General features: G+C 41.7%; 1 protein-coding gene across 1 annotated transcript; it reads right to left on the bottom strand.

The window, feature by feature from the left end:
* Window positions 1–1,665: 1,665 nt before the first annotated feature.
* T265_02867 (hypothetical protein) lies at window positions 1,666–13,811 on the bottom strand (the record flags this gene model as incomplete). Its single annotated transcript, XM_009167211.1, has 9 exons — window positions 1,666–1,850; window positions 1,905–2,042; window positions 2,097–2,183; window positions 2,228–2,395; window positions 6,228–6,374; window positions 6,470–6,497; window positions 10,764–10,903; window positions 13,427–13,508; window positions 13,602–13,811. 8 exons carry the CDS (start codon window positions 13,809–13,811, stop codon window positions 2,002–2,004), a joined length of 903 nt encoding a protein of 300 aa, XP_009165475.1.
* Window positions 13,812–13,818: the final 7 nt, after the last annotated feature.

Raw genomic sequence — 13,818 nt, 5'->3', positions numbered from 1 at the left:
GTTTAAATACTGCGCCGGGCTCTGGTTATTTGAACCAGAGAATTCCGTAGCTTAACCCTGATTTCTTTAGACAGCTAAATGAAAAGATCTGTTTTGGTTTAGACATCCGTGCTGTTCTGCTGATTATTTCCGACCGCACTGTTTTACCTTAGCCTTGAATCGATTCGCATCTAGTGCCGTTTGAATATCAATAGCAACTTTCGGCCCTGTAACGGAGCCACAAAAGAGAGTCATTAGTGGCTTTGGCGTGCTCCATCAGGTAGAAATGTAAGGAAACAGCGTGGAGTTCCAAAGATCGTGTGCGGCTTGAAGCAATGTCCTCAATAGTTCATTTATTAGTTCAATAGCCTAGTAAGCTTGTATACTCCGTCTTTTCAGGTCCTCGTTTAAATTGGTTACTTGACCTTTGGTAGCTCTACCCCGGCGTCAACATTCCAATTTGCATGGGCTCTGAATTGAAGGGGTGTCGACCTACAAAAACCATGCGTCTGTGGCATGCAAAGATGGTAAGTCATGGCACTTTTGAATGATAAGACGTGACCTCATATCCTCTGCTAATCTATCTAACAGGTTCAAGGAGCGTCAAGTGACCCCTGTTTTTGTTTGCTCAGTGAAAAGCTTTCCTAGGACTGGTTATCGTAATAACATGATAACTCCGAGCGCAGGGCCGGTTAAGTGTCGCAACATTCCTGAGTACCAAGAAAAATAGACATTTATCCAACTCTTCACAAGTAGTTGGGTTCCTAATGAAAGGGCTAAAACAAGAAAGCCAAAGAATGGTAATCCCATTAAAATTGGAATATTAATCCTTCGAAGACGTCCGTAAGATACTTAGGCAGGAAAAAGAGTTGAACAACAGAAATATCCGAGTATTAGCAGCCTCGAAATGACTACCCGCTGTGATAACTTTGTGAGGAACTTCAAAAATTCATCTAAAGGGTACCGATCCGGTGCTGTTAATCATTTTGGATCTGAAAGTGTGGTCAAATAATCTACAATTCCAGGGATTGGTTATTGGATGTAACGGGTAGTTTCTTTCTCACACGCTCTCTCTCTCGGTCCAAACTCTTTCTATGCTCAGGCCGTATTCTGACAGTAAACTGCTAGGGCGAAACAAGAGCTGTTTTGCAACCATGTGTGGAGCGAAGAATTGAATACTATGAATTTCTTCATAAAGGAAACTACTCACAAGTTTTTTAAAACTCCTCGATAGCCCTTCTTGGGGCTCATCAAGTAAGTGCAGTCCCCAAGTTTCCATCAACCTTATGATCTACTTGAACCGAAATTCGATTGGTTTTGACAAATACACTCACTTGCAAATCAGTTAGATCGTCACGGGAGATTCAATTGAATCTCATGTTTGTGATATTCTTCAACTGAATGTGCTGCTACCTGATGAGCCTCAAGAAGACCAAAACTGGTTGTGGGCTCTCGAAGAGTTTTCAGCAACCTTGTGAGTAGTTTCCTCTACGAAAATATACTGCGATATCTCGAATATCCTGCCAACTGAAACATGAGGCGGCCTGTGTGCAGCACATTCATTTGAAGGCTATTCATTTCACAACCGGTGGTAGACGGTTTTCAGTTACAAAATATTCTGGCTGCATCTGATTCACCTAAAGTTTCTGGTGGACGAACACCGCAAAATATAAATTAAAAATAAAATCAGTATGAAGGCATTCTTTATTTTGCAGATTGCCAGGGCAGGCAGCAAAACAAAGGTACGAAGAAGGTTTAATAGAAATGTTTTTTCCGAAGGCAAAAGTTTCGAAAACTTCACACAACAAACCCTGCAATGGCGCAATTACACAGGGTTTGGTATTAGGATTACCGATCTCCAGAAAACATTTCTTTTCAAAGCATGACGGTGAATCTAAATGAGGATAGATAGTGACACATGGTACTTAGTTTCGAAAGGTGGACAAAAAACCGTGAATTTTTTTTCGAATGTGAGTCAAGGGTAAGAATAATGAAGAACTGAGGTGAATCTTTGGTGCACGTTTATTTTGCTGATGGACCTTGCATAACTTTCTTTATCAGCTCTGACAAGGTAGAAAAAAAAGGTTATTTACGCCAAGAAAAAATTCTGAGCATACCTTCATACTTGATATTGCCGTCAAGATCTTCGTGGAGATCAATCAATTTGACTATCTTATCTACGTCGCTGTCCTCCAAGTATTCACCTGTAACCACAAAGTATTCGGCTGAAGATCGTTGAAAAACTTACCATATCCAGTCAACACATGCCGCATTTCGGCCGCAGAGATGAATCCTTGACCTTCACGATCAAAAGTCTTGAAGGCTTCCATATAGTCAGCAAATGTACCACCCTCATTTTCCTTGAGAATAGCTTCATAACAGGGAAGGAATTCGTCAAATTTGTATTGTTTCTCCCCTGAGGAAAAAAGTGATAATTTGGAAAGGGTGTTATTTCAGAGTGTCTTCAAACGATTATGATTTCATTCAGAAGTAGAGTCACCCCAAAGTGTAGCTTCATCATCCCTTGACATGAACCCTTCTTTTCATAAATGAAGACTTGATGAAGAACCTTGGGAATTGGATGTGGTAGTCTAAACACAGCACCTAAATTGCCTAAAATATCTTAAGCCTATCCAGTTAAGAAATCATCAAAATTACTGGTTTATCCTTTGAACTTTGCAAACCAAGCGCAAAATTTACAGGTACCCGAATGAAAGGGGCTGGCGTGAAATCCACGACAAAACGACAAGAACCTTCTTCTCGTAGAAGGTAAAACACGAGGCCCCAAACCTCAGAAGTGACCATAAAACAGATTCAAGTCCCATATTACTGATTTTTCATTTCACACAGTTAACACAAATTATGCACTTCCCCATTTTGTGTCAAACAGATAACAGCAAACTGTTCAATGCACCGCATATGTCTGGTTTCGGATGCTTAACTCAGCTCTGTTTACTCAGGTTATAAATGTTTCAGCCGTATCGATTCAAACAGAATGACATTAATGCGTACCCAAGAGACAAATCTAGGTTCAACGAAATGTCACATTCACAGGAATGCTAGCTATATCCGGGTGTCCCGTCTGATTGCAGTGTTACTATTCGTACGTGAGTCAGTTTATGACAGGTCTAACACACTTACTTTGGTCTGGAGTGGAGTCAATTTGGATGTGTTCCGTAATTTGCCACATGTCATATCTTAATCCGGTTTTTCGTGTGTTCGCGAACTTGGCAGTTTGATTGCAAACGTTTCATCACCAATTGAGGTAACATGGTCACCCAACCCCCACTGACTAACATCAGACATCTTACTGCTTTCGAATAAAGCCTAGTTGAGACCTTCATCTTCAAAATGGGCAGCCATAGCACGTCTGAGATTCCAAACCATTATCGCGTCCGGTGAGTAGAACTAATCTGTGCTATGAAGCGCGCAGAAAGCTGCCCAAAAGCAGCAGGACGATGAGTCCCTTGAAAATTGCAAAATTTACTAACACCACCTGCATTTACAGAAGGATTTGTACTGCGGACCAAATTGTAGCCAGTCTCCTGGACATGGTCAGAGAGGTATTTTAAAACAAGTACTGTCTGTCAATTTTAGACAAATGAAGCAACTTTCACTAGAAAATAGTGCTGATGCGAAGCATTGCGATAACCTCCAGAACTGCTGAATACACAAGAACTAAATTAGCAATTACTCTTTCTTTTCATTTTTGAGAGCGAAGGCCAAACTTGAATCTGAAGAGGCTGAAGAAGTATAAGACGTGGTCCGATTAACTGTTGGACCACGACATTACTCACGTGACTGTTCAAACAATGTCTGATAAGCTGTTTTCGACCATATTTTGCTAAGTCCGGTCCATGTAGGTCATGCTTAGTTAATGAACTGTAGGTTTTCGGCCTTCGGAATCAGACTCCTTACACGCAATGGGGCTGTTGAGAAAGTGACTGCTGGCTCAAAAACCACTCCAAAATGGCACACGAAGCTTGGGAAGCTTGGAGCCTGATTACCGAGTTAAACGTAGTTGAGCAAAACTGTGACCCAACGTACATAATCATACTGATGCTCGACCATTCTAATGCTTACTGACTCTCCTTAATATTACCGGTGTACGACCCTCAAACCGAGTAAGACGCCTTTGAAACAGAGTAGCCTATACTTCACGAGGTCAATATTAGCTCTTTTGACGGAATCTCATTAGAAGCAGAAGCGATCGACTAAAAACGGCTGGGTCTTTCCGTAAGGGGTCGATCCTCACAAGAAATAGACTGCGTGATTTGACGAAGTACTTTAGGTCCCACGGTTCACTTCAACAGCTCAAACATCTCCAATAAACAAACTATGTGAAGCAGACGGGTGTGTTCAGTGCAACGTGGGAATGATGTATTAATTACTCAATTACATTAATTAAATTTAGTTAATTAATTAAATCACGTCAACAATTGCAATCATCACTTTATCCATCAAATAGCTGCAACTCATATCCTTCCCCTATAAAGTACCTTGTTGCGATTCCAGTATAGATTTTTGGAAGGCCTCAAATCCCCCCATGATTTGGAGCACCAATATGTTATGCGCTATCTGTCCAACCGTTGTTCTTATACGTACGCACAGGTTCCACTTATGCAAAGCCTGGTACGTAATATCAGACCGAATATGCCTACGCTGGGATAAGTACGTATAAGTGAGCTGGAATTCATGAATATTGCATAGATGCCTAATTCCAGACTGCTTAAGGAACCCATCCAGATTTTCATTTAACAGAGATGAAGACAGTTACATCACACATTTGTTTCCATTCTGGCGACTGGAAAGACCGAACCTCGTAAAAAATGCCCAGTTCAGAGGTACCAATGGTTCATACATATAAAAGGCATTTTTGAGCAATTGAACAGAAACAGTGAAAAAATAATTATTCTGTGAAGCATTCATCAGACATGACCATAAATGTGATACCTCAAAAGAGAGCTCCCTGGGAGACCCGATACATCCAACTCCTGTGGTGAGCCATCTCGGGGAACTGTTGTCACCGACCGACAATCGCTTACGCAAAACGTGGATTTGGCGTAAGAACGTCATCTTGTGAATATTACGAGTTCCAGAATAACGTTCACTCAAAAAAATTAGGATTTCAAGTTTGGAACTGTGAGTTTGGTTGTGCACTTTATAGAGAAACATTATAACTGCATCGAAAGCATCCCTCACTAAGTGTGTTACCGAAAATGCACTGAGCAGAAACCTGACTTCTTCCATGATTCATACTGGCATCTAAACATTAATTTCTTTAAATATGAGACGATATATTTTCTGGGCAGGAATATAAGTTCCGAGTTGTGCCCAATGATGATATTTTGTCAGGACGCCGCAAGCTTTGTTACCTGATACAAGTTCGCACCAAAATTAGAAGTCGAGCAATCTGTGTGGCCCAACCTGAGCCAGCAAGGTTCACAGTCAGACTAACACAGACAGCCTACTGGATTTGATTGCGTTTACCAAAGTGCCTGTCTCTATTGGTGAGTGATCAGCAGTGTGATTCATTTGCACGAGCCCGTTAGCTCTGAGCATTCTTAGACTATCCCGTTTCGTTTACAAATACTTGGCAGCTGATATCTAAAGACTTGCGCATCAACTGAGATTGAGCGTGGGCGATGTCTTGCATGGAAACATTGAAGTCTCGTTTAATGGTGTGACCGTGACAACTGGAAGATGCCTTTTGATAATCAAGAGCAGTCATTCTAAACATTCAATCATTCAAATCTGTCACCCGAAGCCCCGAAACCGATCCGTTCTACCAGATTTTCATCCTCTTCAGCAGGCTGTCGCCATTTTTCAAACGTGCGATATCGACAAGATATCGTACCCGTTGAACATCAAAGTTGAACGGCTGAGAAACAGTTTCAGCTTATTCTTTCAAATCGAATTTTGTCTTGTAATCACAAAGGACACTCTACCTATCCACTACACATCGGTTTATCCACGCCTCTTAGGTGAAAAATATGGCTTTCGGGTGAAATGTACTTCCTTTGAGTAAAATCTGCGAAGCAAAATGTAGTTTAAATGGACTAACGATGCTTTAACTTGAGAGAATCGGATTTTTGAGTTGAAATAGACCATTTAAAACGACGAGTAACAGGGTTTCTACTTCCTGCGGACACCGTATAACAGAAGCTCGCTAAAAGAAAGCATATGGCTTAAATATGAGTAAGATTTTGCATTTAGAAATGACAAAACTATTGTTGAATGTAACATACCCTGCTTTCTTGTGGCACCGTGTTTCACGCATATCGCAATGGTTGGGTTCATACCACTGCATCGAAGAAGGTCACCCACTTTGACTGCATCAATCATTCCGTCCCGACCATCCCAAAAATCGAACAGATCAAAGACCTCCCGAATATCTACATGTAAGGAAAAATATTGGAATGCAAGAAAAACCGGTAGACTCAAATTTGTCACGCTTCCGAGGTGTGTCGGACATGAAAAGTTCACTCACCTTCCACCTCGGCTTTCGATAAGGAGCTCTGTAAAAGAATAAAGTTTTATGGTTAATACATTTTTGTTATAATGGCAAATTCCATCAATTTCCGGAAAATTTTTCATTACGTGGAGCTAGCAATTTAGTAGACTAGTTCAAATGAGTGCTGGAAATTGAGGAGAGGGGATGCTCTTTAACACACGGTGATTCCATCTGAGGGCAGTCTGCTCACGATGGGAATGTGTGTTATACATACTTTAGGGCCATATTCACCCCACCTCTCCGTGTCAATACCTTTAGATGGTATAGATTCCGAATAAGGCCCAATGTGCTCTAAATTTGTTCCTTAAGCCTTAATGTCAGTGATTCAGCAACCCTCAAGAAGCATGTGCCACACTCACGCACTCCTCATGTACGAACTTCTCCTATTGAGGCGTAGTTTGAAGTTTTCCAGTCACTTGTCAAGGCGAGCGTTGATAAGAACTAAGTGTTTGACTTTAGGGCTTGTAGAAAGAGTGGAGTGAAATATATGCTCAACCACTGACCTACTACAGTCCTTCCCATGACTGTGCGAACATCTTGCACAGCTACGTTATCCACGTATTCACAATGAAGAGAAAAAGCTTCTGTCAAGCTACAGAGAAGCCGAGTAAGATGGAAATTATTTATAAAAGTTAGAAAAATTCTCTAAACTCCTCTGTCTTTCAATCTTCCGGCCGTTGGTTATTTGTCGCCATTCCTATGGCTATTTAAATTTGCAGTGGCTCGACTCAAGTACGATTACTCTCTACATCAAGTGAGGCATTACATTGGTCCACGTGCTTTTGGCTAATCGTCTGAGTGTAATTAGCCGACTTGATACATGAACTAACCAAATTCATTTTTAAATGGTGCCCTCCTGACCTCGTAGGCAGAAAACCACAACTTTCTTTGGGTCGTTTTCCAATAGGAATACCCTTTTAAAATACCGTACAATTTGTCCATATAATGAAAGTCACTTGACTTTATTTTCCCAAAGAAATTCTGACCATATTTACCACTGACGGTCAAGATTATCACTGAATTTAAGAGTTCCTTGACAAAAAGCGCAAGGATTATGGTTGTGAACCACGATCTCCTAAATAAGTGGTTCACAGCAAAGACAGCGACAGGTAACTGGAGATCATCGACTGTGCTACAGACCTCTGAGTTAGATCGGCCATTCCGCTCTTCCTGCTGAATAAGCAAAATAGGAAACTGAGCTGTCCATGAAATAGTGGTAAATAGAACACAGCAACAACACCATGTAGACCAGCGTGATGATTCAGACCAGCCAGGAACCGACCACAACCCACATTTTGGGGCTAAGCTTGTTGCGATAACCACTGCTTCTTCACTTGCAAGTGAAGACAGAATCAGAACTTTTGGCACACCTGTGTTTATTCTCCATTCTAATGAAGTGGAACAAGGGGAACCAGTGTTTCAAGGTTCAGAATTTTCCGAATTCGATCACGTTCAAGCAAATTTCTTTTTCCCTCATTGTTAGTCGGGTGTAATTCCAGAAGTTTGCTTACCTCTAATTTTGTGTATTTTGCGAATGTTTCAGCTTCATTCAATGCGCAGCAACAAAATCCAGATTTGCGGTTTTTTTCTAACGCTTTTTATTACTACTTCCATTTATAAGAGGCAACCATATGAACCTAAATTCCAGTTTCATGTTAATAAATGCTCACAAATGTTTATAGATGGATTAACTGAGGGAGCGAATACCCTCAGTAAACTATAGGTGGCTCAGAGAGGGAGGATAATTCTCATGAATTGCTTAGGTTTTCCATATGAGAAGCTGTTACTAGAGAAGCTTAGCAGAAAGCAACCAGGTGATGGGATTCGCATGAATGGAAGATGAGCGTTGCCACAAGATGCCCCACTGAGGGTTACTTGCAGTGTTGCTCAGCCACTGATGGCCTAACGATACGTTTTCACCTAGTGACCGGAGGTTCATGGTTTCGGAGCTTTCTAGAAGTTTGCAAGATACGCACTGCTGTTAATTCTTAACAACGGCGAATAAGCCATGGGGTGCAAAACCGTAAACTAAAAGACCACCGCGTACTACCAACAAACGAATATTTGGTCAGATATGACTCGTCACTGGTTTAGAGCATGAAAATTCAACATTCAAGATCATATATACATACTTATTTCCTCTGACAGGTTGAGTTGAGGCCTCTTTTTACAGTCAAATAGCTGAGTAGTCAAGTCTCCTGTTTTTTCGACTGATACGTAGAATTTTGAACCTAATTCTTCCTTTTTGATATTCAAGATTGCCGAAACTAAGCGTCACTCAAAGTTCCGTATCGAGAATCTCAACACTGATCTACCTCACTCCTGCAGATATTTATGAGGTGCTGTTTGCGGACATTTCAAGAGGAAATGGGACAAATGTTGCACCTCTCTTTGGAACGAAATGGTTGAGTCGTTCCCATTGAGTCTTCTGTGACCATCTTTAATTTCCAAGGGAAATTTTTTTCTGCAAATATGTCCATCAAGGTTTAAGTTAGAATGAGAATAGTGCGATTTCTGGATTTATTTTAACTGTTGGTTCAAAAAACTGGGAAGCTGGTGGTTGACTATTCAAGAACTTTCATACGTCTAAATTCTGAATATGTTCCAAGAGAAAACATGGGGCGGTCTCCGTGCAGCAGCACTACCTCAAGTGCAATTCACCTGAGTCCTCGGTTCCACACACCTACCCTTTCAAATGTGTTTTGCCGGTAGTGCAAACGAACTTTTATATGGTGACCTATTTGGAGATCACCCTTAAAATAAAAATTGCATTTTCTTTAGTTTTTCTGCAGTATATGGAATAAATCGTCCCCCTCTCCCGGGATACGGCAAAGTTTCATAGACTTTCTTATGTTGAAGATAGTTTCTTGCGTCTATCACTCTAAAGCAACAGTCAAAGAAAACATATAAGTAGGATGTGTGGCCTTTAAAGGTCTTTCGGGATTTATCTTCTCTAGCGTGTAAAAAAATACATCGAAAGGCACAGTAAAGTACTGTGAACTCAGTCGATCTTGTACTACCTGAGATAAAAACTACGACTTTAACTGAGAATTGGAAACATGGTGTGGGAACTTGTGTCCGTAGCTCCACTAACGGAAAGTAACTACAACTTGGGTGTTAGTGTCATATTTCTGTGTTCTTGTCGGAAAGTTCGACAAAGTTGAATACTGGCCGAGATGAGTAGTCCTTGATAACACTGAAATATTGCAGCGACCACCTTGAGGGTGTACAGTGCAACTTTAGGTGGCAAAGTGAACAGTGACCGGTGGTGAACAATTCGTGTTCGCTTCCGAACAAAACTAGCCAGATAACGTCCTTCAGAAATATTTTACGTGAAGGAGACTCAATGTGATGCAGCAGGGTTGCGTACACCAAGGCCATTCTGAATTCCGTTCCCAAAAGCTTGGTGGTACAAAGCTCCTCTGCTCTGTTGAAGCTCATCAAGTGGATGACTTCAGTTATACCATATTGATGAAAAGACCGTGCATCCAAAGGCTAAACGAATGGAGCTGGAAAGTTAAGCTTGCCCTGACAAGTTGTTTGTCTACTTGAAACTGACTTATCCAAGCTGACAGGTTTTTGTTTTAACGGGCAATCCATCCTGAGGTGAATCCAAATTATGGTCAAGCCGCGGGAATCCCAATTTTTAACAGATTTACGAGTGCTGACAACTCGCAGGGTTAACTTTATAAAATGAACATTCTGCAGTAGTCACATACAACTCCAGAACACGAGAAGCTATGATATAATAAGGACATCAACCATCACCCACTGGGATTCTATAGCAATAAACTCTTCTCAGTTTTCGGGAATTTCGACACCCTAAACTCACTCTGAAGAGTATGCATATCTTTACGAAGGCTGCCTAAGGTTAACCTCGTCCTGTACGAACAGCAGTTCATTCTGTTATGTCAGTACCAACGTTACGATTTAAACTGGCCTCACTAATTAATGATTCAGTAGTCATAGTTGTTATAAAGTTTATTAGAGTGAGACTTACCATGGTACTTGTTTTTAACTGGGTTCAGCACCGAAAGTGTTGAAAGTGAACTCCACAACAACTGCTGCCAGGATGGAGACCTGCAGCTACGAATAAATCCGTCTGTTAGGTGATCGATTGCACGCAACACGAGACTTGGGATTGGTTAATTACGCTTGCACCCAGCCTGTCTGTAGGGTCTGGAGGGAAATAGACTGCGACGGTGTATCTCAATTGTTTGGTTGGCGTGTGGGCTGTGGTACCATAATTCCCCTGGCTTTCGAAAACCACACAAAGCTTGTCTGAACGCCCACGGGAATCACAGTCGATCGACTGGTTCGCGGACGGGATGATGCCAAAATAGTAGACATTAGCCGGGAACAGTGGTTTGCTACCATTCACGTCGATGTCTGGCGTGTGTTGTACTCCATCTAACGCATGCTGACACACGTTAAGTTTTTGGCTGGAACATATTACCCATTGCATCTATTCATTTCAGCACCATGATCCTCTTTGGCAATCAACCGAGTCCACCGCTTCTTAGCATTGCAGAATACAGCGAGCTGATTCTGTGGAAAAAACTATCACAAGGACGTACACAGCTATAGGGCTATCTTCAAAACATCTGTGAAGTATAGGGTAGGCGTCTGGAATTCAATAATCCTCTTTTCCTCTTGTGGATACAGAATATTTACACACACACACAGGGAGTATCTGAGGTTGGATTCGGCATCATTCCCACAGAAAACAGTCTAATACATTTGTATCCCAACACCTATCTCATTAGTTGTGAGTTTCGTAGCATAAAATTGCAATCCCAAACTATCAACATAGACTTGATCACTAAGAATTTTAACTTTCCTATTGTTAAGCCCTGTATGAGTACGTGAATGTCGATCGTACTGCTCAAACCTAGATGGGTTATAGGGTTTGTTGTGCTTCAATCACAGAAATCGCATCACGTAGTCTATGGATCTTGCCCGAAATTTAGAGTGGGCTTTTGGTGTCATATTTTCACCAACAGTTGAATATGAAGCAGAAAAGTTTTAAATTCTGCACCAACTGCTTAATTTAATTCGACGGGAATACGATTCGGTTCGAAGAGGGTAGATAGTGGAATGGAATTCATTCATTTCGTCGGTCTGTTTCTAACACGGGTCACAGATCAACGGAAAATGAACGTAGACTAACTCTCACACTGAAAGGCGAGCAAATCAAGCTAAGCTTTTGTAAATGCTTGAAGCATCCTTGCTATATCAGTTCAATTTTCCACTGAAAGTACCGTTTTCAACCTATCGGTAATTTATACGTTTTCAGTTGCCAATTGTGGTTGGGTCCCAGCAGTAGAAGTTCAGTCGAGTGGCCGCAGTTACGGTCATGGGTAGAGCAATGCTGTGAGTACATAGGACAACATTTTCAGTTACGTCGGCCAAACAGTGTGCAGTCGAGCGTGCCTCAATGGAACACTAGCGTAGCCTCGGCAGCTCAGGCCATCCACTTAATAGTAACGCGCTCGTCTCGCATGCCTGACGTCCGGAGTTCGAACCCCAGGGCAGCCGATGATATACACCACTGATGAGCTCTAACAACAGTAAACTCATGTTCAATGTTCCCATTGGTGCCGACTCGACAGTAACTGAGCAAGCACAGGAAGAGGACTTTCGGACGAGCATAACATGGATGTGAAGAGTATTTCTGTTGACTTATTCATCCACAATAACACTGCTAAGCCAAAAACATTTCGGGTGGGTAAGCCACACAGAAATCTAAACAATCCACTCACCTGACCCACCAACCGCGAAGTCATAACTTATTTACTTTATGTCTTACATGTCGATATAGTTTGCGAATAGCTTGTGAGCCCGACTTTATCGGTTTGGCACAGCGTCTTACCATGTGTACTAACTGCAAGGTTGCGCATTTAGACCAGGTAATGCGAATCAGCTCGTTCACCTTCAAATAGCATAGTTGTGCCTGTTCTGATACCATAATGTAAGATTTAAAGAGCGCTTCTTTGAACAACACCAACGTTCATCTGTCAATGACTGGGACAACAATTATTCGATAGGAAGGCCTACGGAATGCCAGGAGAAACAGTTATATTTTATGTTTGTTTTTCTCAAATGCTCTTGAAGGAGACCAGAATACCTAGTCAATTCTGCAAAACTTGTAAATTACAGGGTATTAAAGGCGTAATTTTTCGGTCCAGATTTCAAACACTAAACCTGTCAGTACCAATGACGTTGAGTGAGACTGCAAAAACACTGAGTAGGATGTGGTTGATCTTAGATTTCTTCAAGACTAATGAAACAGTCTGGCAAGTTTCAATCATCGTGACCCAAAGAGAGTTCTAGAGCAAGTATGAAGACTGTCTGGTTCATAACATTCAGATACATTTGAGGCAAGTTCGGCTTGAGTTATATACATCCGAGTGAACTGAAACGATTTGGTCGGAGGCGAAATAAACAAATTAGATGACCGAAGAAAGACACTGTCTTTTGCCCAGTTATTTATGTTAAGCCAGTGTAATGCACGAAAGCTTAGTTGCAGTGCTTTAAAAGCCATTGTCAAGTTCTATCCGCCAAACACCCGACCCGGTTGCTTCGACAGAAAGACTACATTCTTGCTTGCAGCGAGGTGACTCGGGTAAGTGATTTGTGCTTCGTGATTTAATAAACGGTGACAAATATTGAACTTGTATTTCTTGAATGCTATTGATGCTCGACTGTAATGGTCTCAGCGCAGTACAAAGCAAAGCAATTGAGTAAGGATCACTTTTCTAAAGCAGGTGATCGTTCGTACGTTCAGAAAGGAGGAGGAGGAGCAAGTATTCTTGGATGAACTGACCAAACTTATCCTGTCCATTGGTATGTAATTTGCACCCACAAAGTGCAAGGTCACGCGCCTGGATATGCATTCACTGAACACGCCATTTACAATCCAGGGGGAAGCACTCGAAGTTGTGAAGCGTTTTATGTATCTTGGAAGTTGTATTAGTTCTGACTGTAGTGCGACGGGTGAAGTGAATGCACGAATCTGCAAGGCTTGGGTAGTGTTTGCTAATTTGAGACACTTATCGCATCAGAGCTGTTTATCCCTGAATCTCAAAGGACGTGTGTATCAAGCTACAGTGTGGGCTGTTTTGCTGTTTGGCTTGTTCGGGTAGCGGAACTGGGACGTCTTCATGTGTTCAACAATCGTTGTCTCAGAACCATAGTTCGTGTGGGCTGGTGTCGGCGTATCCGTAACGAGGCAGTTGGGAAACGAGTTTTCGGTTGTGCACCGGGTACTTCCATTGAAGTATATATCCGGCACCAAAAGCTGCGTTGGTTGGGACATGTTTTGC

The sequence above is a fragment of the Opisthorchis viverrini genome (genome assembly GCF_000715545.1).
Source record: "Opisthorchis viverrini unplaced genomic scaffold opera_v5_37, whole genome shotgun sequence".
Lineage (NCBI taxonomy): Eukaryota > Metazoa > Platyhelminthes > Trematoda > Opisthorchiida > Opisthorchiidae > Opisthorchis > Opisthorchis viverrini.
Note: the sequence above shows the minus strand (reverse complement) of the source record. Positions and strands in the feature narration are given on the sequence as shown.